Source organism: Artibeus jamaicensis, unplaced genomic scaffold (assembly GCF_021234435.1).
Source record: "Artibeus jamaicensis isolate MK-2021 breed Jamaican fruit bat unplaced genomic scaffold, CSHL_Jam_final contig_327, whole genome shotgun sequence".
Lineage (NCBI taxonomy): Eukaryota > Metazoa > Chordata > Mammalia > Chiroptera > Phyllostomidae > Artibeus > Artibeus jamaicensis.
In genome coordinates, this window is record NW_026521772.1 from 6,313,064 (window position 1) to 6,338,502 (window position 25,439).

At 42.8% G+C, this 25,439-nt stretch overlaps 1 protein-coding gene across 7 annotated transcripts in view; it reads left to right on the plus strand.

The window, feature by feature from the left end:
• The window catches only part of SMG7 (SMG7 nonsense mediated mRNA decay factor), a 65,307-nt gene that overhangs the window by 28,793 nt on the left and 11,075 nt on the right, over window positions 1-25,439 (plus strand). For 6 of the 7 annotated variants that reach the window (XM_053663670.1, XM_037145671.2, XM_037145672.2 and 3 more), the window contains 13 exons: window positions 1,434-1,465; window positions 3,737-3,854; window positions 5,365-5,497; window positions 10,220-10,391; window positions 11,580-11,651; window positions 12,470-12,620; window positions 12,995-13,130; window positions 17,269-17,431; window positions 17,778-17,934; window positions 20,315-20,385; window positions 21,471-21,531; window positions 23,169-23,288; window positions 24,101-24,389. In XM_053663670.1, coding sequence (XP_053519645.1) covers window positions 1,459-1,465; window positions 3,737-3,854; window positions 5,365-5,497; window positions 10,220-10,391; window positions 11,580-11,651; window positions 12,470-12,620; window positions 12,995-13,130; window positions 17,269-17,431; window positions 17,778-17,934; window positions 20,315-20,385; window positions 21,471-21,531; window positions 23,169-23,288; window positions 24,101-24,389 — 1,650 coding nt within the window. In that variant the 5' untranslated portion in view covers window positions 1,434-1,458. Of the gene's footprint in view, window positions 1-1,433; window positions 1,466-2,121; window positions 2,198-3,736; window positions 3,855-5,364; window positions 5,498-10,219; window positions 10,392-11,579; window positions 11,652-12,469; window positions 12,621-12,994; window positions 13,131-17,268; window positions 17,432-17,777; window positions 17,935-20,314; window positions 20,386-21,470; window positions 21,532-23,168; window positions 23,289-24,100; window positions 24,390-25,439 lie in introns of all 7 variants that reach the window. The other variant, XM_037145675.2, reaches the window with a different exon arrangement.

Here is a 25,439-nt window from a genome sequence, read left to right on the forward strand (position 1 = left end):
TTTAGAACTGAGTGTAGCCATTTATTTAGTATTCTTTTATACTGATAGTTCCCATATGGTTTGTGCTTAACTCTACAGCACTCTATTGTGATTCCGTTGTTTAAAAACTTATTTTTTTAAAGATTTTATTATTTATTTGTAGAGAGTGGGGAAGGGAGGGAGAAAGAGAGGGAGAGAAACATCCATCAATCAGTTGCGTCTCTTGTACGCGCCCATCCAGCCACTTGGCCCGTAGCCCGGGCCTGTGCTGTGACTCGGATCTAACCTTTGGCTTCATAGGATATCACCCAGCCCACTGAGCCACACCTGTCTGGGCGAGGTTTTGTTTTTTTAACCTTAGAGCAGTGGGAAATTATTAAAGTGTTTCAATGGGTGATTGGTAAGATCAGATGTGCATTTGTAGAGGACCCTCTGCCAGCAGTGGGCAGAATGAGTGGAGTGGAGGGGACACAGTTTACTGCCTTTGCAGCGCAGGCGGGGCACTTGTAACGGACCGAGGATGGCTGAGCAGTGGGGGAGCTGGAGACCGGCAGGGTTACAGTCAGTGGGTGAGACCGCCCGGAGTCGATAGATTACTGGAGATTTGGAGACCGTTGTCGTGGGTGACTTCAGGTGTCTGCCTCTCACAGCTGAATGCCATGCCCCATTTGCTCGGGCGAAGACCACTAGGCAGAGAACCAGGGGTGGTGGGGTCAGGGGAGATAGGTCATGGGTTCAGTTTTGGGCCTCTCGAATCCAGGCCATTCTTGAAGAATTCTTGAAGAATTTGGGAGAGGGGCTTAGAGGAGCATACAGGAAGAAGGTTCTAAAATCCGTGAGAGACTAATTGTACATGCTTAAATTCTGAAGACAAGGAAGTATTCAGTAGAAAGAAGTTTTGACATTTTGAAAGAGGGGTGGGGGTAGCCTTAGGAAAGCCTAGAAGGAGCACACTTCGTAGTGAATGAGAAGCGCAGCGGGCAGGCTCTGACAGCGGAAGGAAGAAGAGGGCTCTGCGAGTGTGGACTCAGTAACGGCACGGGTCTTCCTGCTGCACAGGGGCATCCTTTGCCGAGAGGGGCTGAGGCTGAGAAACGGGGCAGAACGCAGCAGCCGCAGGAGAAGGGAGGTTTCAAATACAGGGGCTAGTGAATTGAGAAACATAGGGTTTCTTGGTTGCATCGAGGGGACATTCTTATTTATGACTGTCATTTAATATTATCTTAAATATATCAGCAAGAAAGTGAACTTTACTTAGTAGAAGAGTTTATATGACCTGTAAACTTCTAAGTCACGGCATCAATCTGCCAAGACCCGGTGCCACCCTGTGTGAGAAGGAGGGGACACTATTTGTCGTGCCACAGATCGAGCTGCCGTACAGCTGCGCTAGATGTGCTCACTTAGCGTCGTGCATGTTGGGCGCACCTAACTGATGTTCTCTTTTTCCTTCTCAGGCAGGCAGAAGTCCTGAAGGCTGACATGACAGGTACTGATGCTGGATTGCTTTTCACAACTCACTGTACCGTTAAGTTCAGAGAAGGGTGTCTTTCCTATAGTACTTGTCTGTCTGTCCTAGTTGCCAAAGGGGTAATAACTTAGTATTTCCTCTTACAGTTTGCTTTAAATATTTATTGTTCTATATTTTGCATTTTTACTTAGATGACTTGTCAGGAATTTTATATAAGTTGGACCACCCGGGGTTGAACATTGCCTGACTTAATGCATATAATCACTTAATTTTTATGAAGTATTTATCAGTTATTTCAAACATACAGAAAAAATTCACAAATACCCTTTAGTGTTAGGTTGATATCTTCTTGTTGATAAATACCCAAATTTGAATAATAAGAAAGCCTTCTGGAAAAAATATTTGCAGGAAAACTGCTGAAAATTTTTGAAGTTGAATGAGTTACCTTACCACATTTGGGGGGGTGGTCCCTTATCTTTCTTGTTTTGGTCAATAGCCAAGGTGTATTTGAAAGAATAACTGGACTTAGTCACTAAATGGAGCAGATGATTTTAACTGCTCAGTGAGGAAATATATGTCAATAACTCTAGAGATGAGTATGCTCTCTATAATCACATGTGCTGTCCAAAAAATGCGAAAGCGATACGTGATGATGGATCTTATTCTGATTTTAGGAATTTAGTTGTGCAGTGAAATTCACCAAGAAGAGTCAAACTACTGTGATAACCAGCATATCCGCAAAAATTTACAGTTAAGAGAAAATGAATGTTGATGTTTTGTTCTCAATTTCTACACTTGTAGGCTAATGTTGTATAGGAATTTGGGTAATCTCATTGTCATCTTGTTCAAGGAAAAAAGCCTGTCCCCCACACTAGGTCAGAAACAGTGATAGGCTTACTTAGTATAGCAACTCAGTTCTTTTCATTAACATAATTGTCATCATTTTCCATACTAGGGATGTCAGTTTCAGCTCTGAGCCACTGTGGTTATGCACTTGTACTGGCATTATTAGCATAATCTTAAGTACTAAGCACCTTCGGTGAGTATGCTAAGGGTTGTCTTTTACAAGGGACATTTGACTGCCTGGAAACATTAACTAAGATAATAAGTGTACTCATTTAAATAATAGTCTTTCTGTTAGATCAGATTTAATGATCCCTTACTATCCTTTCCTTGCCATCAAGAATTGAAGCAGAGTTGAATAAATGTATAAAATTTATTTAATCATCCAAAACTTAATAAGGGACCAAAAAGCTGATCATTGGACCCCTCCACCCCTTTTTAATAGCCAGCAAACTCTTCTGGGGATTAACTCAAATATTCAGAAGATTCTTTTTGTGGAATAGGATTATGGTGGCTATAGATACAGAGACTGAAAGAAGAGTGAAAAGCATGTCATTGCGCAGCAGCACAACACTAGATGCAGCCAGGCAGCCTAACTAAGCAGTTGGAAATATGTATTGAAAAGCCTGCCATTCGGGTCTTCTGTGGCGGTGACTCACTGTCAGTTACTGCACTCATAAGCCTACTTATCGGAAAGGCTAGTGTGCCTCCCAGGACTGTGGCAGACAGTGTGGCCTCACTTTGGTATTGGGTGTAGTGATAGCCTGACTTTCTGATTTCGTCTTGCACCCAGTCTCTCATCGGCCTCTGGAGCAGTTTAATCACTGTCTGCTACAGCCCTCATGTACATGAAATACCAAGTGTGGATTGCTCACAAGAGTGTCTTGGCAGGCAGTCCACCAATCTTGACAGTAATGCTCCCTGTCCTGGCCTCGTGTGATCGACAGACACACACCAGGTAGGAGTGGCAGCCGAAAGTGCAGGCAGCTGCTGCGCTAGGAGCCCGCACGAGGATCCTGTAAGGACCACTGGGAGAATGACTCAAAATAAAAAGAGAAGAGGCTGCTGTGGTCAGAGATGTCCAGTTGTGAGAGGAAGCGGACCGAGCTGGCGGTCCATCATTTCAGAGGGTGACTGACTGGTATGAGGCATGTGGCTTCCTATGATATGAGCACTTCGAAATCCGCACCTAAAGGAAAGGGTAAACCATTTTTATTTCATGGTATTATTTTAAAGCTAAAAGACAAATACAGCAGCACACAGATTTAGTCTTAGCCAAAAGGTATGAAAGTCACTTGAAATGGAGTAATATAAAACTTCTCCAGCAGTTCACGGTGCGTCCTTACAGCAGGTTTTGCTTTGGGGAAGGGAGCGGGAAGGAATCGTTGTGGTGCCATAATGGACTTGACGCTGTATTCGTTCTTCTGTTTTTGTTCTGTCACTCAGATTCCAAGCTGGGTCCAGCCGAGGTCTGGACATCCAGGCAGGCTCTGCAGGACCTGTACCAGAAAATGCTAGTTACGGACTTGGAATACGCATTAGACAAGAAAGTAGAGCAGGATCTGTAAGTACCGTCATGTGGGATGTCCCTGTTGAGATCAAGAGTCTCAACAAGACTTTAGGACAGAAAAAAAAAACAATATGGTTGGTTCTTTTCAACCTTTCTCGGAGTAAGCGTTTTCAAGTGAAAATTGGAAAAAAAAATTATGATACTTGTGGGGGGGGGGTTTGAACCAAATATTTGACCATTGGTACTACTTTTACAGTCTTAGGTGGCAAGAGAAGTGTTGTTCAGAGTGGACTCTTGTCTTAAGGGCATATCATAAAATAAATAAGTACGTCCTTTTTTCCCCCTAATAAGACTAAAGAAAGATTTTGTACATTTAGGCTATTTCAGTCCTTCTTTCTGTGAGGGGTAAAATGGGAGATGACCACGTTCCTGAGTGAGTAAATAAATGTCTTTTGCGGGAGGCCTTGCCTTTAAATTGAAACCATGGAACAAAGGTTTAGCCTGATGAAAAATTAAACAGCAGTTAAGAACCTGCTACTTAGCGCTGCCCCTTACCCCAAGTTGTAGTGGAGATGCATTTTTCTTGCCCTCCGCACTTGTCTTAGATTACTTTGTACTAATAGATCTAGTGCTAGTGCTCACTCTCAACCCACTCAGAACCCAAATCTGTGGTTTTAGAGTGAAGGCTAAGATGCCATTGAAAATTCTGAGAGAGTGTTTGACCTCATAACCATTAAAAACCCAAGTGCTCTAGAGCCTTAAAAGTTGACTTTGATAAAGAATTAGGTGTTTTCCAGGTAGGTTGTAAACCTTTGTCTGTGTTTACTTCCTTTAATCAGTAGTAACACCCTCCCTTCATCCTAGTTCCGTTTTCCCCCCTGTGATTTCCAGTTAGCAGGTGGCTGTTTTTACCGAACCTGAATTTAAAATGATTCTCTGAACGACTTGATCAGTGAAAGGCATTTTATGACATGATTTTGGTATGCTATACTTTAGCATTGTGCAGTTTCTGATTTTAAATAGTCAAATTGAAATATCAGAAAATGAGCTTGCTTTTAAGCTCTAAAGAAAAAGAGAAATGAACTATTACATAGAAATGGAACTATGGAAAATAGATTTTTTAGGGAAATAAGGGATATAGCTTAATACAAAACTTTCCCCCCCGTACACATCATTTGTTAGGGAATGCTCAATTATATTTTGGCACAATGTTTGCAGATTTGTTAATAGCTTATTTTTACTTTGGTCGTACCACTGTAGTTCTGATGTTGTGCTGGCATTTTTAAATAGGCTCTAAGTTAAGCTCTAAAAGATTAGTAGCTGAAGCCCCAATCTGGTTATTCAAACATTTGGTAAGTGTTCACTGAGGTCAGTTGGATTCCACTGCATGTCTAGTCTTGTTCAAAGGGGAGCCTAAAGTTATTTAAATAAGTGAGTAACTTGAATGCAGGTTTACTATCTAGTGTGTTATAATTATAACAAACAGTTCTTTCTTGTTCTCAGGGGGACCAGTGTCTGCCCAGTGAGTCACTGCTATACAAATAGAATTACATTTTGTTTTCAGCTGGAATCATGCCTTTAAGAATCAGATCACAACACTACAAGGCCAGGCAAAGAATCGAGCAAACCCGAATCGGAGTGAAGTTCAGGCAAACCTTTCTCTGTTCCTAGAGGCAGCTAGTGGCTTCTACACTCAGGTGAGTTCTACGTTGTACACCACTTTCCCTAGAATTAGTGGTGACTGTTCTCTCTGTACACATCTTGTTGGTCGAGTACACACTCGTGCAGCCACTGTGGGGGCCGTCCAGGAGTGGATCACCTGTGATCTCAAATGAGTAAAAGTGTTCCAAGTTGTTTACCGTAGACCTTTACACAGAGACTCTATTCGTAAACAGTCTGATGTTTCAGCTTCGTGGTTGGAGGTATAATTGGGGAAACAGAAAAAGGGCGGTGAAAGTAGCGCCGTAGTGAAACGGTGGCAGTGGTCGGTTACAAGCGGTGTCAGAGCAGATGTGAATTTATAGTGGGGGTAGTTATCAGGAAGGTAGCTGCCGTGTGGTACAGGTAAGAACTTGTCAAAGTTTGTGTTATCAAGTGAGTTTTCACAGTTTTATACATGCAGTATGATTTAGAGCTTAAAATGCTCTTAAACTACCTGAGAAATGCAGTAGCTTTTCTGCAGTTTCACTGAGGTATTACTCATTTTCCTTAGAGACTGTCCTCATCCTTAGTTCCATGCTGATACAACTTCTAAATCCAGGGAAGGTAAAGTAATGAATGACTCTTTTTCTCTGAACAATGAATTTTCTTTACTGTGAGCAGAGCCCTTTAAAAACCTGATTTTATTCATTTGTAATAGCATTTATAATTTAATAAAATATCTGTATGTAAATGTTCGTCTTCAGACGACAAGGTTAAGGTTTGAGGATCCCGCTCTGAAGAACTCCTGGCCGGTTCTCAGAGTGCTGCTGCTCGGCCGTCACTGTGTGTGCAGTTGGACCCTGTGTGTGCAGGAATCTCGGCTCAGTGGGATATCAGGGGAGGGGTGCCTGCCCCTGTCCTGCTGCCCCAGCACCACTTTCAGCTCTGCCTCTCTCAAGTCCAGATTTCTGTCCTAACATCTTGGACAGATTCTGTGCATTCTGGTTACTTTTAGGTTTTCGAAACGTCCAGTTTTAAAACTCCAATCTTGTTTCTGATCAAATTTTCTTCCCCCCATTCATTAGAAACTAGAACTGTGAACATAACGGAAGTAGGGAGCAGTCAGGGTGTGGGGCAGCTGGGGCAGCTGGACTTGGTGGAGGCAGTGGGAAGGCATCCCCTTGCAGCGCATTTTTGTGAAGGCCGTTGTACAGATGGGCGTGTTATCCTGAAAAGGATTCTTAGCCTTTCTTTATGACATGGCATGAAACGCATTCCCAAGTACTTAGTTGGATATTGATAAATCACATCTGCAAGGAAGTAAAATAAGAATCATCATTTTTATAGGAGCATGGTATTTGCAAAAAACATTTTATAAAATTCAAATGTCTCAAAATACTGTTTTATAAGGGGAAAATGGGTGATCTAAATTTGAAATTTATTTTTGAAATGTTTATAATCATTAATTTTTTCACCTCCATTTCTTGGGCAGTGGTTGAGCAGTTACAACAGCTGTACTGTTGTAGGATGAGCGTCGGTAAACTTTCTTGCACGTGTCAACACGAATAGGACTTTGTAGTTGCATCTTCCTGTGGTCTTCGTGCGATCACTGACACAGCTAACGCTGCTGCCAACAGTAACGTCCGCTCGGTCCCCTGGTTGCATGCCGTGCGGTGAGCCACCAGGGTGAGGAAGTGGGCCGGGTCCCGGTCGTCCCACCACTTTATAGTCTGAAACGAGTTTTGAAATTTATTTTTTTAAAGATTTTATTTATTTATTTTTAGAGAGGGGAAGGGAGGGAGAGAACAGTGGCCTGCAACCCAGGCCTGTGCCCTGACTGGGAATTAAACCTACGACCTTTGGGGTTTGCAGGCCGGTACACAGTCCCCTGAGCCACACCAGTCAGGGCTGAAATTTAATTTGTGAAAGGATACTTGGCGTACAGTATTGTATTAATTTCAGGTGTGAAGAAGCATAGCGATTTAGAGCTTAGACCTGCACCCATAGTTAGACCGACTACTCCCGCTCTGCACTCATGAATTATAACAACGGAAACCCCCTTCTCCTAAAGCAAAGGATCCCTGCGGTAACCAGACGATCGCGCGGCGGGTTCGCCGCACCATCTCCCTCTCTCCTACCCAAAAAAGAAAAGCAAAGCTCGTTTTTAATTGAAGACGAGAAGCGGTTGAATGTTAGTCATCTGTGTCTCACGAGTCCACATTGGATCTACACCTCCCTGCAAAATAATGACAAACAGCCTCCAGAGTGAATTTTATGAGTACAGTAAAGAACCCCGATTGAGACAGACATTGGTGTTTAGTATTTAAAGTCCTGGACCTGGTGGGAACAGACTCAGCATGAAAGGAGCCATCATTCCGATAGGAGAAAATCAGAGAGTGGCGCCTCGGGGACGAGGACGAAGCCTTTCTGTGAGCAGAGGGCGCGACCAGCCCTGCTGCTAAGAAGTGAAGCAAGAAGGTTAAAAGTGACCAGTTAGATTGGACAACGTGCAAGTCATTGGGGAAAGGAACAGTGCCGTATTTCTTCATTTCTAAAAGATTGTCCCCGCTTTAATATCTCTGGAGTAGGGCCCTGGCTGGTGTGGCCTGTGAACCAAAGGGCTGCTGGTTCCATTCCTGGTAGGGACACGTGGCTGGGTTATGGCCCAGATTCCCCAGTAGGGGGCGCTCAAGGGGCAACCACACATGGATGTTTCTCTTTCTCCCTTGCTTCCCCCTCTAAAAATAAATAAAATAAAAAATATCTCTGAAATAGGGGTGTTTACAAAAATAGGTAAATCACCATTTAATTGGCGGTTTTTTCCCTCAGTGTTGTATAGAGTAATAGTTATTATTTATGGTATCTTGGATTTGATAAAATGTGGCTTCCGTCGCATGGACAGGGTGGCGATCTGAGTGGTGTGGATTGAGGGGAGACTGGTTTGTGATTATCCTTGGTCGTATTTTCTGTGAGGGTGGTTTTGACGTCTCAGCTGGGGTTTGGTTCACCATTTTGAAGCATATGGTGCTTCGAGCCAGAAGCAGATGCCCAGTCGAGATGCAGGTGTAACATTCTGCCGTAGGTTTTCTTAACATCAAGAAACAGTAGTCTTTAATCTAAGGAAATAGTTCTTCATTCTTAGTATAGAATAAATAGCTAAGGAGCAGTACGATAGGATAATAATGGCATTTTCCCAGAATAATTGCCAAATATAGTTTTGTTCAAATTAGGAAACATCTGTTTCTCTCTTTAATTTTACCTTGTTTCTTTCTGCCTCTAAACCAACTAGCGTCCTCTCGCCCAGAATCCTGGAGCCAGCAGGAATGGCTCTGGTCTCTCCACCGCAGCCTCTGTGTGCCCGGAGCTGTTACGGGGCGGCGATCCTCTGGCCTTTCGGCCGGGTTTCGTTTACCTTTTGTGCACGTTCCTTTTTCTTCCTGGTAGACGTTCAGCTCTGCCTGCTTTTCCGGTCTGTCCTTCCAGTACCTGCTGAACTTGATTCTTTATCCTGCCATGTTTCTTCTCGACACCTTCCACTGTCATCTGGTTTGGGTTTGGGTTTTTAATTTTTTCATACTTCCTGCCTTTTCTGTTACCTGACTCCAGTCAGCCATTCCAGGCATTAACTTGTTTACCCATTTTTTGTCAGCAAATTTATTGCCCATTACAAATGTGCAGTTATAAGTAAAGATTTAGTAGGTGATGTCAATGCTTAGTGATTAAGGCACACAGAATGTATATTCATATGTGGAGGTGCTTTTTATCTTAGGGAGAAAGTGGGACATTTGAAATCCTTCTGAGTTGGGTCCTCGGAGTATCATATATTGTATTGTGGATTTCTGCACACCACAAAGAGTGGTGATAGAATCGTGGTATTTCTAATTCTGTAAACTTAGTCAAATCATTTGCTATTGCTGTTGCTTTCATATCCTCTTCTGAAAAAAATAGAGCTTATTATATGCCTACTAGTTTATCAAAATGATAAAGTCAGGCAAATGGATCAAAGAACCAGGGAGTGCAGTTTGTTATAAATGTAAAATATTCTGTTGGCTTAAGCTGTCATGTTTAATGCTCCTTCCTTACTTTCCTTCCCTTCCCTCCACTCTGCACTTTATGTACCTGTCTTGCTCATTTTGCTGTGAGCTCTTTAAGGACACAGATTTTTTAATTCATGTCTCTATCTCTTATCATGGTGGCTAATACAGTAATGAAATATTTGAAGGAATAATATTTGTAAGTAAATATCTGAATGAATGAGCAGGATGCAGAGAACTTGTGTGGGGGTCAGGAATGCAGCCCCTGGTGAAGAGGGTGGGAGGAGAAGGCCTTCGGATGAAGGGACTGGGAAGGAATGTCTGGTGAGGTCCAGGAAGATGGTTCCCAACAGACGTCCGCTGTGGCTTCAGTGGCGTGGCGCTGGGGTGGGGAGAGGGGTTTGTGTGGCAGGCGGGTGGTGGCGGGCTGAGGGGTGAATAGGAACTGAGTGCGGCCCATGCGGACTCCCTGGGAGTTGGGCTGCGGTCTTTAAGCAGTGCTGCTGTTCCTTTTCAATGTGAGTTCTAGATTGCTGTGATACTCGAGAACTCAGGAGATGTGGTTCGTAATGAATGTTACTAATTATCATGGGAAAGATGACTAAAAATTTCTTTAAGTCTTTGCTCAGGTCTCAGTGCTATGTGATACTAGGCACGTAGGTTAAAGTACGTAAGCTTTCCTGTAGAGCACTTCTGCCTCACCAGTTCTGACTTGACACCGAATCTTGCTGTGTTTCCTTTTAGTTATTACAAGAACTGTGTACAGTGTTCAATGTTGATTTACCGTGCCGTGTGAAGTCTTCCCAGCTGGGAATTATCAGCCATAGACAGACGCACACCAGCGCCGTAGTGAAGCCACAGTCCAGCTCCTGTTCCTACATCTGCCAGCACTGCCTCGTTCACCTGGGGGACATCGGTGAGCCCACGGGGGAAGGTGCTGGTGACACAGCTGTCCTTCTCTCTGGTGCAGTCAAAGAGGGGCCCTCGGCCTGGCTTCAGACTGAGCGTGCGCGCACAATGCAGGTCACCGCATGAGGGAACTGTAAAATGCAGTTTAAGGAGCTCTGCTTTCCTCAGTGTTTTGGGATTGGCAAAGGGTCAGAAGGAAGTGACTTTTGTATTAACATTTGAATTTTATTCAGATTTATTTAGATGTAGGCAAATAATGAACAGCAGAAATGTAATCGAAGTTAAACTTTCCAAAGTGGCGCTGTAATAATTTTCTCAACTAAGTCTGTACTTTTAGAATTGCAGGGTTTATAAATTACTCCTTCTGAAGCTAGATTGCCTTCTTTCATTCCTACAATGCATTAGAAACTCATTTTTGTTTCTTTTTTACAGTTAAATTTCTATTTCCATTTTGTATATCTTATCTAGGAATGTGATGTAACTTATTTCTTGTTCATTCCTTTAAGGTGACCTAAAAGGGTTGTAAAACAAATTAACTATAGGATTATGTTTTGCTGTCCTCACATTATAGGGAATGGAGAACATTACTGCTTTAGGTTCAAAGATTTTAGATTTCTTAATGTCCTAAATCGTTGACTCAGGGAGGGGTCACATCCAAGTAAGCACCCAGTTCTGCAGGGAGATGCAAGGAAGAGTGAATTTAGGTTGTCTGCTTTCAATGTATTGTTTGCGCACACACAGTTATTATTGAGTAGGTGTGAGGCATTTTTCAAAATCACTTTATAAGATATTGAAGAAATACACGATTTGCAGATCATATTGTATAGTGTTTTTTGTTTTGTTTTGTTTTTAAGTGCCATATAGCTCACCCCTTGTTGGCCGGCTCCAGGTCACCAGCATAGTCCGTAGTGGGAGCTGGTGATGCATGACCCTGGAGGACCCGAGAGTGGGGGCTAGGTAAGCCTTTGCATTGGTTCCGTGCTAGAGGTCCCGCGTAGGGCAGGCCGGATGGACACGCCACACATAATCCTATAGTTCATTTGTTTTAAAGTCATTTTCTCTCTTAAATTCTCGTAGATTAACTTTCCTGTTCCTTATCTTTAGAATTTAAAACTATAGCTGTTTTGGAAGTACTGCCCTAGCTGATGCTTGATTTGTTTGTCTGTTTTTAAACTAAATTTTCTTCTTCCCTCAGCTCGATACAGAAACCAGACCAGCCAGGCAGAGTCCTACTATCGGCACGCAGCGCAGCTGGTCCCCTCTAACGGTGAGTGGGCCCCGGGCGGCTCATGGGTGGCGGTGGCGGTGGCGCTGCATTCTTCACAGCAGTGTGGACAGTAACTGGAGGCTCATCTTTCAAGTGTGATGAGTTCGGGTGTTGTCATATTTTTCCTTTTACATATATGTTCTGTGTAACTGGAAATGAAATTTTTTAAATAGCATAACTTGTCATTTAAAGCAGTGTAATAGATATCTCCTGATGTCATCTAAAATTGTTTCAACAACTCTGGCTTCCTTAATCACTTGTAATTTTTGTTTAGTACCGCCATTTCTGTCCTAGAAAAACCATCTCTTATTACCTAAAAGGTAGTGCTTTTTTTCTTTTTGATGGTCCCAGAAATTGGCATTAGCGGTGGTTCCTGAAGTAGAGAAATGACAGTGGATGTTTGGTGGGATAAGCCACATTGATATCCCTCTGGATTCTAAAAGAGCCCCTTGAAAGAGTCTCAGGCAGGGGCAGCAGTCAGCGCACTATTCTGTTGCTTCTCGTTTGGCTGCTTTCCCACCACAGAGGCAGAGTCGGGGAGTCGTAATAGAGACTCTGGCCCACAAAGCCAAAAAATACTTAGTATATAGCCCTTTCTGAAGTCTTATTTGAACTGTAGTGCTCTCCATTGTAAGTATGCGGCCTCTAAACCGAAACATTTTGTGTACGGTTGCTGAAGTATGATGTTTTTATGCTATACATTTAGGTTATAAAATACTCCGCCTTACTAATTTAAAGGTGTAAAAATTGATCATCCGTATTCCGATCAGAGGACTGTGCGTTGTTAGTGACTTTAGAATGTTGACTTTCTCCTCTAGGTCAGCCTTACAATCAGTTGGCTATCTTAGCTTCTTCCAAGGGAGACCATCTGACCACAATTTTCTACTACTGCAGAAGCATTGCTGTGAAGTTCCCTTTCCCAGCTGCCTCCACTAACCTACAAAAAGCACTTTCTAAAGCACTGGAAAGGTAGGGTTGACTTTTCCTAGAGGACTTGGTGTAACTTGGTAGTCTTTGCCCTTCAAATTTGTGCATGCAAGAAATAATGGCCACTGCCCTGTGCTTCTGTGGTATGCACCCGATGTATAAACAGTAATAAATAGTAGCTTTGTGTGTAGCTGTCAACTGAATTTCAACCAAGCAGCAACTGATTCGTCCCCAGTAGAGGAGCACAGGCTGCTGAATTACTGGCTTCATCTGAGTGTGTTGCAGTTGAAAATTTAGTGAGATGCAGAATCCTTTCTAGGTGCTCAAGTAATGTGTTTGTGCAAACTGAAGCTTCCTCTAAGAGGCTTTAGCCATTTTACTGCTTAAGATTCATGGAAGTTTTTCTTTCATTTCAGCCGGGATGAGGTGAAAACCAAATGGGGCGTTTCTGACTTCATCAAGGCCTTTATTAAATTCCACGGCCACGTGTACCTGAGTAAGAGCTTGGAAAAGTTGAGCCCTCTTCGAGAAAAATTGGAAGAACAGTTTAAGGTTAGAATTCAAGAATAGAATTTATTCTCTTGTATAAGGAAGTAAACAATTCAGGGGACGATGGCTCCCAGTTTTTATACCATTACTTAACTGTGTACTGTTGGCAAAAATTAACTTTGAAATTAAATACAAACTTTTTTCGTGCCGCATGCCCTCAGTTTAAACTAAGGTGCCCTCTGTATAAAGAATACACACAGCAGTGGTGGACTGAGTGCCAATTGACAAAAAAAAAAATACCACGTGGGAAGAAATGGCTCTTATGCCTTCTTTCTCAGACCAAGCATATTTCTTTCTCAGTTTTGAAAATACTGCTATTGATGGGTTAGATATTTTTAGATACGGTTTTGTTACCTACTTTATAGATATTTCCATTCTGCAAATCAAGCTCATTTTTCTTACTGTACTTGAATCCAGCAGGGTTTGTAGTAGAAGAAAAGGAATGAGAAATTTTATGTAACATACATATTTTACTAACTTATATAAATACAACTAAGTAACCTTTGTTTTATTTACATATTTGAAAACAACCTTTTTAGTATATTAAATTAGCTATTTAAATGTAGCATAATATGTAAAATATGGGAACAGCAAAAATTAAATGTTACCTTTATTATTATTCATGTACTCAACAAACATTTGACTCGTGTATCTGTCATTGTTTTGGTCACTGGATCGACAGTGAACAAGACGTTCTGAAGGACATGTTTTATTTCTTGGTTACTGCTGGATATTATACATACTTGGGGAATTATCCATAACTGCTTTACAGTTTTATGAATATTATGAAAGTTTCACATTCTAGAGACTGTAGAACTTAGTTACATGTTCTGTGTAACTGGAAATGAAAATTTTAAAATAGCATAACTGTTGTCATTTACGTCTTTACTGAGATGTAAATTGGCCAAATATAGTCATTGTGAAATCATTCTTACAGATAATCATTTTTTAGTTGATACTTTTTTTGTTTAAGGATTATCTAAGCAACTGTAATAGAAATAGTTGGTTTTAAAGTAAGCTTCTAAAATAAGAGTCCTCTGCTGTTTGCTGCTTCTTTGGTGGCCTGTGTGAACTTAGTCCATGGTTTATAGAGTCCGTGCGTCAAAGCAGCACCTGGCTTGGTAATGCCCTGGAAAGAACAGATAAGTCTAAATACCTTCACTACAAGTTCTCACGTATGTGAAGGATTACTTTAATGTACATAACATATCTTTTGCCTTTCCCGAAGTCAGAACTAAAATTAAATTTTGAAATTTAAGTAGAGCCCTGGCTGGTGTGGCTCAGGGGACTATTTCCAGTCGGGCACACGCCAGTAGGTGGTGCGCAAGAGGCAACCACACATTGATGTTTCTCTCCATCTCTTCCTCCCTCCCTTCCCTTCTATATAAAAAATACATGTATACATACATAAATCATTAAAAAATAAAGTTTAAGTAGAAATAGGCAGGGTATTGCTAAGGATTCTGTCTTTTGAGAACCTAAAAGTCAGATTGACAGGCATCTTGAATGGTTTGGGTATAGTCCTGGTAAAATATCTGGGGATCGGACCAGATGACTTGAGATTGCTTCCAGCTCTCTGGTTCTATGAAAGACGCACTCCCTAAATGGGGAGGGAAGGGAGCCTGTCTTAATGAGCGTTTTTCTCTAGTTATTCTAGTCTAGGATCTAGTCACTTCTGCATTTGGTTCAACCCTAAACACTAATATTCTCTTCAGATACGTATTTCTGGTGAAGTTCTGGTGGGTGTATGTGGGCAATTGCCGAAATACTCCCTGAAGTATCATTCCTACACTCTGAAGTTAAACACGGTGTGTGGCAGATCTGTTTTAAACCTTACCCAGTACTGAAATGGCAGAAGAACATTGTTGGTATGAAATTAGCATTGTTGAGTAAATATTTGAAATTATTTCTGAAGTATTTGTGGATAATTAGTGTAAAACTTGGGTGTGTCTGACTAGCAATCTTTAGCTACTGAGCAGGAACATTCACCAGGTTGAGCTTCACCGAGAGACAAAGGCCTGGGGTAGGAACTGAGGCGCAAGGCTTTTTATAGCTGTCAAGTGAGTGCTGTTTCCTATAGGTATTTGGGTCAGTGTCTTCCTCAGCTGCTGTTGAGAGTGTCTTTCAGCGACAATATGTCGTTCCCATCTAGCTTTGTCCGGGGTGGGGGGGGGGGGTTCTCTACTTCCGACAACACAGTCCGAGTTCCACAAAATTATAGTTGAATAATTACACATTTACTTCCAAAGTTGTGAGTTATTCCTTCACTAAGTGTTTATTGAGTACCTACTGTGTGCTGTGCACCCTTCTGGGCCCTTGGAGAGATAAGGGAGAGAAGAAGACACAACCTGTGCTCTCCTGGACTTAACGCTTGCTGGTACTGGGCCGCGCCCATGTGCATTGACTTCTGTGCCTACGCTCCAAAGCCCTTTACAGGGCTGGAATTCTGCTCTGGAGGACGCTGCCTTCTGTAATAAATGGGGATTTACAGATGCAGGGCATACGTTGCTGTTTTATAATTTTAATTAAAAAGTTTTTAAAAATTTTATTTATTTAGCTTTAGAGAGGAAGGGAGGGAGAGAGGGGGAGAAATATCAATGTGTGGTTGCCTCTTGTGTATCCCCTGCTGGGAACTGGCCTGCAACCCAGGCATGTGCCCTGACTGAGATTCGAACCGTGATCCTCTGATTCTCAGGCCTGCGCTCAATCCACTGAGCTTCACCAGCCAGGACAGAAAAAAAGCTTTTTGAAAAAATAAATATTAATATTCTCATTTTATGCGAGTATTAGGCATTTGTGTAAATGGTCAGCTTATGTGGAATGTTGGACATAGAAATTGAAAGAGAAATTTTATAGGAAGATTCTGGAGGAGAGCTGGGATTTCAGGACAGTGTGGAGGAAGGGAGGAAAGTGCCGGCTGCCTTTGGGGAAGAAACGCGCACTCCAGGCGTGTGTGCGGGAGGCTCGTGTGCGGGAGGCGTGTGTGCTGGGATAACAGCCGGCAAGGCGGCTGCTGGGGCTGGTGGGGGCAGAGAGGTGGGGCGGAGAGGAGCTGCATTTTTCTCCAGTGATAATGGGAACTGCCTTGCTAAGGAATTGCAGGACTTGTTCTGGATGTTTCACATTCTTTAACAGTATACAGGAAAAAGAATCCTAAAGGGAGCTCCAGATTTCTCGGGTGGTAGAATTCTTGTCACTGCTGGTAGAATTACAAATAAAGTTATTTATTTCCACCATAAGGCAGTGAATCCCCACTGTCTCCACAAGAACTTCCTTGGGAGGGGGTAGGCTGTGGCCAGGATATCATCTTTGTTACCAGCTTCGTTAGGAACTTGTGTGGTTAGAGGGGTGATTAAGTCGATGCTGCCAGCCGTGTGCTTGTTGGTGAATCCTGCCTTGTCGTGCTGGTTGGCGGATCGCTGTGAACATGCGGTTATGAAGTGAAAGATGCGATGATGAAGATCTTACAGGGGAGAGTGTCAGTGTAATAACTTGTAGACGTGCCTGTATATGTCAGTGATTGCTTTAGCGTATTGTTTCCTTTGTGTTCCAAAGCGTGTTCTTGCTATATGCCTCCTTATAAAGAAGTTTCTTTAAAATGTCAAACCTTTGAAAGAGTCAATTTTATGACAAATTTTAGACGTCATACATTATGTACCAGGAGTTCAAAAACATATGTTTCGAGTCTTTTCATTCGAAACTTTTTCTCACTATGTGCACGTACTTTTTAGTCATTGGTCCCGATTGAATATTTTAGTGTGTAAACATCTCTTATAAAACAGCTTCTAATGGATAAAGGTATATGAATTTATTGATGCATGCCCAAAACTTTTTTCTCAGACCGTATTAAAAAATAGTTTCTTAAGGAAGAAAACCATTGTGAAAAACATCTCAAAACAGCTCAGTGGTGTCTGGGTTAATTCCTTCCAAGGCAAAGAGAAACATCTCATCTTGAGAACTGTCAGACCACATTAGACTCAATTAAAATGCTGGGGATTAAGAGTAGAACGGTCTTCTCATCTGTAACTTGACTGTTAGCCCACGTGGCTCTAGAAATGCAGACTGCCAGTTTATTTCTTGCGTCGAAGACAACTCCTGTTCTAGATAACAACGTGTGCAGTATTCCTGTCTTCTCTTACAGAGGCTGCTGTTTCAGAAAGCTTTCAACTCTCAGCAGTTAGTTCACGTCACTGTCATTAACCTGTTTCAACTTCATCACCTTCGTGACTTTAGCAACGAAACGGAACAGCATAGTTACAGCCAAGATGAGCAGCTGTGTTGGACACAGCTGTTGGCCCTCTTTAGTGAGTATTAAACCATTTTACGTTCTGTTCCATCTTCTTTGGAAAGCATAATCTTAGGCATTTTCCTCATTGTAACAAAGCATTGCAGACATGTAAAGAAGTGTCCTGTTCGTCTTAACATTGACTCAAGAGGCCTTAAATTCTCTTCTTTGCTGACATCGTCAACTGTATCTGTAACAATTTTTAACATGGGAAAGAAAATGTCTTTTTCAGAAAGAAGTTGTGAGATACTTAAGTGTTCAGTAGAATATAGCAGAAGGCTTATAAGCTCATAATGACGTTTTAATTTGGACTGATAATGCAGTTTCAAATACCTTATGCTTTCCGAATACATTTTTTCTTTAAGTGTCTTTTCTTGGCATCCTGTGCAAGTGTCCTCTCCAGAACAAGTCTCAGGAGGAATCCTACAACGCCTACCCCCTTCCCGCGGTCAAGGTCTCCATGGACTGGCTGAGACTCAGACCCAGGGTCTTTCAGGAGGCAGTGGTGGATGAAAGACAGTAGTAAGTATCTTAGAGTTTCGTGTTATCCTCCGAGCTGTTTGTTTGATAGTCATCGATATGTAGAGACCACCTTCTAACACACAGCTTCTGAACAATGGAAGACTGTTTCCCACCCACTCTTTGGAAATGGGACTGAAGACCTCTTTGTAGACTTCTCCTTTGTTTTGAATTTTTCATGTGAGGCACAGTCTTAAGGATTCCTGACTCTTTGCTTCCCCCCGTCCCTGGTTGCCATCCTGGGAAAGGCATTTTTCACATTCCAACATGAAATAGAAATAAAACCGCTTGTTTCTCATCCACTGCAACGTGCCCCGGTTTTCTATTTGGGAAGTAAAGGCCAGAGATTTTTGCTTTGTCCCATTATCTTCTGTTCATAGGCTGTTAGGGGTTGCTTTTATAGTGACACCCAACTAGAGTTATATTTGTTTAAGCTTAGAAGATTTGGGTTATCACCATTTTCTCTGTAATCTCTACTCAGAATAATTGTGATAATTCTTAGGAACTATTGATTCGAGAGTGACAAATCGAAGCTTTCAGTTTACCTTTGATTATAGCATTATTTTCAGTAAGGCTTTGCAATCAATAGGAAGTTCCTCCCCTGTATCTTTTGATGGTGGATATAAGGAGAATCTCTGAAATTTCTGCCTTCAGCATCTGCACGTTGACCAACGTCACAGCTGAGAAAATGTCCCAGCTACATGTAAAACCCTGTGATCCCCTACTTAATTCTCTTTGCCTCGTACACCTGGGTGTGAGCTGCTTTTTTCAGATGAACTGCATGGACAGAGTTGGGCAGTGCGGCGCGGCGCTCCACCGGCCTCCTCTCTGTGTCTGTGCGGGCGCTGTGCGTGATGCGCACTTTAGACACTACTTCCCGGCACACACTTTGCATTTCTTGACACAGAGGCTGTAGTTTCCTCCCCTCTGTGGTTCAGGACCTGAGACCTGTGGTGGTGTCCCTGCCCGGCGCCCTCTGGCCCGTTCTGTGTGTCCCCACTTCGTACTGTGGCAGAGCGTGGTCACTAAGAGCAGTAGTTTTATGCGCAGACCCGTGTTTCTCTCTTTCCTGTCATTTGCTGTTTCCCCCTCTGTTCCGTAAGATGTATCAGGAATTTTAGACTCGCCCTGCAGCTATTTCATTCTGGTTTAAATTATGTTTCAGCTTAAAGACTAGTGCCGGGCATTTCTCTAAAACTGGAGGTGTTCCTTTTATGTTCGACACCTTAAAGTAATCACTTTTTATATCTTTTAAATAATGAGAAAATCTCTTCCTTTTCTGAAGTCAAAATTTTACATATATTCAAATAATCTTCAGGGACACTTAGCATTTCTGAAACTTGTTTTAAACTTCTTGTGAAGTACTGACGGCTTTTTTCCCTTTGTAGAAAAGCAGAGTTACACTTAAGTACCGCAGAATAGGGGGGAGCAGTGTACCGTTGCTGTCTGCTCACGCTCTTTTTCAGCAGTCTGTTTTTAGGTTATTAACCTTTTCCAACCACCTCATGATTTGTTACATCCCCAAAGGCTTGTTGCAGACATTCACTTTTAAATGTTTGTTTCCCTGTCTTTTCTCTATATGTGCTTTTGTATTTCTTTTAAGCAGCGTATTCCCATATTTCAAAGTGCACAGCTGTTGGAGTGGTAGTTAGCCTCCGAGTCATTTCCGTGACGGGGTCGTTCACATCCGACGCGCGGGCACCTCGCCCTGGCCTTTTTTGAAGTCACACTTTCACCAACATGGGCGAGAAGTTAAAATTCCAAGGAAAGGTTAATATGACCTTAAGTAGAACATGATTATTTTTAATTTTTTAAAGTAAATATTAAAATATTTTAAAATATTTTGCGAACTTTCACAAAAATTGCCTGTGTATTAGGAAACAGCTTAGAGGTGAGGGCATTGTAACAACGCGTGAGTTCTCTGTGCATAAAGAGAAGTGTGCAGCCGTCACTGTGACTAGAGCCTGTGACCGGGCTTCTGCAACCACCCTGTGTCATAGATGAAGAACCGGCAGTGGGCCGCACCGCTGAGACGCGTAGGGAAGCCTCCGAATGCTGCCTCTCCGCTCATCGTCTTCTCAGGAAATACCGGTTCTCGGCATTTAAAACTGAAAAAATATTTTCACTGGCTGTTAAGTTAGGAGCTTGGAAACCATCTGCAGTAGTCAGTATCTATCATGGAAGTTTCACCCTTCTGGTATCTAGATAGCTTTTAGCTAGAAATCTTTGCGAGTATGTTTTAGGAAGTCGTACCGTCTTTAAAATGCTGAAGCAAGGGAGGAAACACAGAAAGTCTAGCCCCTATAGGTAACATTTTCATGGCTCATTAGTGTTCTGGTTTCTCTTGTGCAAAAATAAAGTCTCAACTCTCTCTCCTTTACAGCATTTGGCCCTGGCTGATTTCTCTTCTAAATAGTTTCCACCCCCATGAAGAGGATCTTTCGAGTACTAATGGTAAGGGCCAGCTTGGCCTCGTGTTGTTGAGATTGTTCTTCATCACTAATGGTGGGCTTCCGGCTGGAGAAAACCAGGTTTCTTCTTGCATGTTTATAAAGTTGAGTATGTCAGAAGTGACTTCGAACTGGACACCGACTGAGTGGGAGGAAGCAGGTGATGTTCTCCCAGCAGCTTGTTCTCCTGGTCGGCTCATCTGAAACAGGAGTCGGAGGGCGCGCTGCCGCCCAGTTCTTTCCGTCCTCCTTGCCTCCTTAAACCTTCTGTTTAAGGTTAAAAAAACTAACGTGACTGGCACTACTCTGTCGAAGTAAGATTTGCATATCATAAAACATTTGGGACAGATGTAAAGAACGCAAGTCGCTCATGGCTCAGACAGAGGCACTTTGTGCCGTTGGCGTGGCAGTGTGTTTTCTGTGGGCCATTTTGGTGTGTACGCACACAGCCTGCAGGAGAGTGCATTTGCTTTCAAATTCTTTGAAACATTTTGAAACACAATTTTTACCAGCTGCATAATATTCCGTGATGCAGATGTGATGTGATTTATTTAACCATTATCCATTTGCTTCAAAATTTTCTCCATTATAAGTAATTCTCCTCTGAATAATCTTTAGTTGACTCGTTTCTGATTATTTTTCTTCCATTAGGTCAGTGCTCTTTAAGTGTTAGGTTTGCACGTCAGTCACCTGGGACCTTGTTAAAATGCAGTTTATGATTCAGTAGGTTTGGGATAGTGCCCAAAAGTCTGGTTTCTCCCAGGTGGTATCAGTCTTTTTATCCAGTACTGTGGGATTACTGGGTCTGAGGCTGTGAACTTTTAAGACTGCTGAGAAAAAGCCACCCTACCCTCCTCCTAAGCACGGGGGAGTAGGTGAGGATCAGGACAACGCTTACAGTCCAGAGACCACGAACAGGGCTTCGGCAGGCCCGTCATTTTATCAGGATTATTGCTATAAAGAGGATTTAGCAACCAGGAACATCATACAGTTCCGTATAAAAGACACCCTTCTGCTTAGTAAGCAGTATTCTGAACAACAGTATTTTAATTCAGATGTTTACAAATCTTGTTTTCTCCCCTTCTCTAGCAACACCACTTCCAGAGGAGTTTGAGTTACAAGGATTCTTGGCTCTGAGACCTTCTTTCAGGTGGGTGGCGGCAGGGGACGGGGAGTCGGTCTTGGTGGCTGAGGTGTTACAGTGGGCGGGACCCAGGCTCGGGTGTAGGAGCGCCTCTCATCTTTCTCAGCTTTGTCGTCTTTCCCATAACATGCACTGATAGTAAAAGTCGTCGATGTAAAATGGATTTGAGTATGTCGTGCCTTTAGTTCTATATAATACCAATAGCAAGTGCTTTAAAAATGTGGAGGAAAGGAAAATTGCTTCTTCCAAGTGATATTTATTTACTTTTGTGCCTTTCTTGAAATGAGGGGGAAGTCTCAAAAATGGGAACCAGATGTAAACAAAATGATATTGCTCGACATATTTTGTATTAATACAAGAATAAAGTAGTCTGTTCTTCCCATCGTTCTTTGTCTCTGTTCCTCCTCTCTCAGGGAAATAACTTCTTACTCCTTTTCATGTCTAACCCTTTCACCTGAGTCCTTGATCTCATTCCTTCCTGCCTCCCCCCAAACTTGGCTCCATCTGTCCATCTCTCCCTATGTTGTATTTTCAGTATCCTAATTTATTTTCAACAACCAATTACTTCCTTTTGGCCTTGTTATAATCGAGTGTGCCATATTCTTTGTAGTAAAACTCACAGCTTCATTATTTTCACCTTATTTAATTGTCCTTAGCCTGCCTCTGTTGGTCACTTTCCGTCATGAAACCTCCTTTTCGTTAGCTCTGCAACACCACGCTTGTCCTTCCGCCTGAAGACTCAGCCTCTGGTGTTCTTTCTCCTGCACTGCCTGCTGCGGAGCATTGCCGTTCTCCACGGTGCTGCCCCGGCCCTTCCCTCCCGCTTTCTGCCTTCTCGCGGTGCTCGATCCATCCCTTTGTCTTGAACTTTCATCTCTTGGATACTAAGTCCATAGTTTTCAGTTCTGTTGAAAAGAGAACTGAAAAGCTTCCTACTACAAAAAGCTTCCTAATCAGCTTCTGGACCGAGAGTCCCTCTCTTGCTGTGCTTTATTTCTGCCCTGTTTCCACATTCTGTTTCTGAAGTAGAGACCTGATGACGGATGCCCCGCTGCTGGTATGGAAGCACTCGTCCCAGTGGTGTGCCGTCCAGGTGCTTGGTTTTTCCGTGTATTTTCTGTCACTGCAGTGCTTAATATTTCAGCCACATTTTCCACTTCTGCCCTCCTCTCACCAACACCTACCTAAACATACTATACAGTCACGCGGTTGTCTTCTTAAATAGCTGTTTTTATTCCTCCAGAACTTTGTTCATGTTATACCTATGACTTTGTTCATGTTATACCTGTGACTTTGTTCATGTTCTTTGTCTTATGAACCTGTAAGTACTCACCCGTAACTGGCCAACCTCTAGCTCAGATACCAACTATTTTGTGAAACCTTTTCAGAGCTTATCAGAGGGAATTAACACTCCTCTTTCTACTGTCCTTTCTTATTCTTGGCATAGTGTTTTCTCCGCTTCACTGGATTTCTTTTAAAATCTTTGGGAATATAAATTCAAACAAATGTAGCAGATTATATCAAGTAATTGGCCAACCTGTATGGAAAAATCTGAAGCCATTTCAGTTCATTGGGTAAACTTGGTTGCCTGGAAAATATCTTTAACAGCTTAGCTTTTTGTAACTTGTTTATATCAATTTTAGGAACTTGGATTTTTCCAAAGGCCACCAGGGGATCACAGGAGACAAAGAGGGGCAGCAGCGGCAGATACGGCAGCAGCGCCTGATCTCTATAGGCAAATGGATCGCCGATAATCAGCCGAGGTATTCCTCACTGGCTACACATAACACCCCCCTGTGCTTTAGTCTTTGGTGTAATGCTGTTGATTGTGAACTCTTAAGACAGAACGTTGGCAACATAAATTGTGACCCTAGTGATCATTATACTCTCAAATTTCTCTTCATTCCATCACACTGTCTGTTGTAGAGGGACTGGCCTTGCCCCCTTGTTTATCATGAGCTTCTGCTCTGATTTATAAACATCTGTGCAACTGAGCGAGAGCAGCTAAGTTGTCTGCACACAGTTACGGTGCTTTACGTGGACAGGCACAGCGGTCAGTTTCAGTCAGCACTGACCAGGATGGGGCCCAGCGGCACAGGTTTGAGAGTCAGGCGGATCTGAGTTCGGGTTCTCGTTCAGCTGCTCCCCCAGCCGATCATAACCTCTCCAAAGTTGGTCACTGTTTCATAGTCATTTTCGTGTTGAGGTTCCTGTCATACTGGGAACACTTGCATGGTTGCACGTCCAAATGAACTTACTATAACTCTTGGCTCAGGTTTCACTCCTGTACAATAGGAATTATAGATGGTTATAGACAGCTGCCTCACGGGCCTAATCTAATACCTGTACTTAAAACATGCTCAGTGACTGTAGCTGTGCTTCCTGGAAAACATGAAAAGGGCATGGAAATGTGCTGTGGTGCTGAGAGTCGAGTGTCTGCAGAACTGTTCTTTGTGTTACCTGAATCCACATTGTTAGAGGCTGGGAATGTTTTGACTGTTGGATCCGTACGCAATTCAGGTTTTATTGTTTTTTAGGATTGTGTTCATATGTGGATTTATTTTTACTTTTTTAGGCTGATTCAGTGTGAAAATGAGGTAGGGAAATTATTGTTTATCACAGAAATCCCAGAGTTAATACTGGAAGACCCCAGTGAAGCCAAAGAGAACCTCCACCTACAAGAGACACCCACGACAGAGTCGCTGGCTGCGGACGGGAACCCGGGGCTGAAGTCGGTGCTGTCCACGGGCCGAAATCTAAGCAACAACTGTGACACCGGAGAGAAGCCCGTGGTCACCTTCAAAGAGAACATTAAGCCCCGAGAAGTGAACAGAGAGCAGGGAAGAAGTTTTCCTCCCAAAGAGGTGAGAAGGGACTGTAGCAAAGGAGTAACTGTAACTAAGAATGATGGAAAGAAGGACAACAGCAAGAGGAGAACAGAGCCCACGAAATGCACCTTAGGAAAGTTGCAGGGAACAGGAAAGCAGAGTGTGGCAGTGCAGGTAAGCTGTCTGTGACCCACACAGCAGGTAGAGGAAGGCTCACACGAAGGCAAGAGTTTCCATTTCGTCCCTAAGCCTTGAGGGGGGCCTGTCCTGCAAGCCGGAGTGCGTTCTTCAGCGCCGCTCGGTGAGGCCCTGGAAAGAGCTGAGGTAGTAGGCGGTCACTTCATTGACCGCTGGGAATTGTCATGTGAGTGACAGAGTCTTAACCTGCTTGGCATTTTTATCAGTTCTCTTCCGTCTCAGTGGTTTGAAATGTCCAGTTGCAGAGCTGTCAGTTCTGCAAAGACTTGCGTTTTCTCTGGGAGGTAGTATTGCCATTTGTTAATGCTGTAGTGAGAAATTTGGGGTCTTTGGTAGATCCAGTAGAACTAAGAGTATATTAAGTTTTGGGGGTTTTTAGACTCACTGTACAGGGTGAAATGTGTTCTTACAGCGAGATGAGGCCCTCTTCCTTGACATCGGTACCCGTCCTGGCCAGCAGCACATCAGCACTTCGGTGTAACACTGGCTCCAGGGAAGTTGGGAGGCCAGAGCCCAAGCAAGGACGTGGCTCAGTTATTGGCACCTTTTTTTACACCTTTCCAAAGAGTTACAGATGACTCTGTATAAAAGGAAAGGGGTCTTTACTTTCTATTAGTTTTATTAATACTGTTAATCTTTGAGTAAAAGCCGTTTGTTTTGTTAACACATTTTGGCAAATAGATTCGCAGTAGGTATAAGTAAGGATTCGTACATTATTGAAGGTTGCTTGCAAATAAAGTGCCTCCAGTGTGTTTTCTCACAGGAGTTTGGCGGGGAGGGAAAGGGAAGAATAAGAACATTTTAAGATTACTAGTGGGGGGGAAATGAAGAGAAAAATATGGTAGAAATTAAGAAAAGCCATCGAGAGAGAGAGGTGCCGGGGAAATC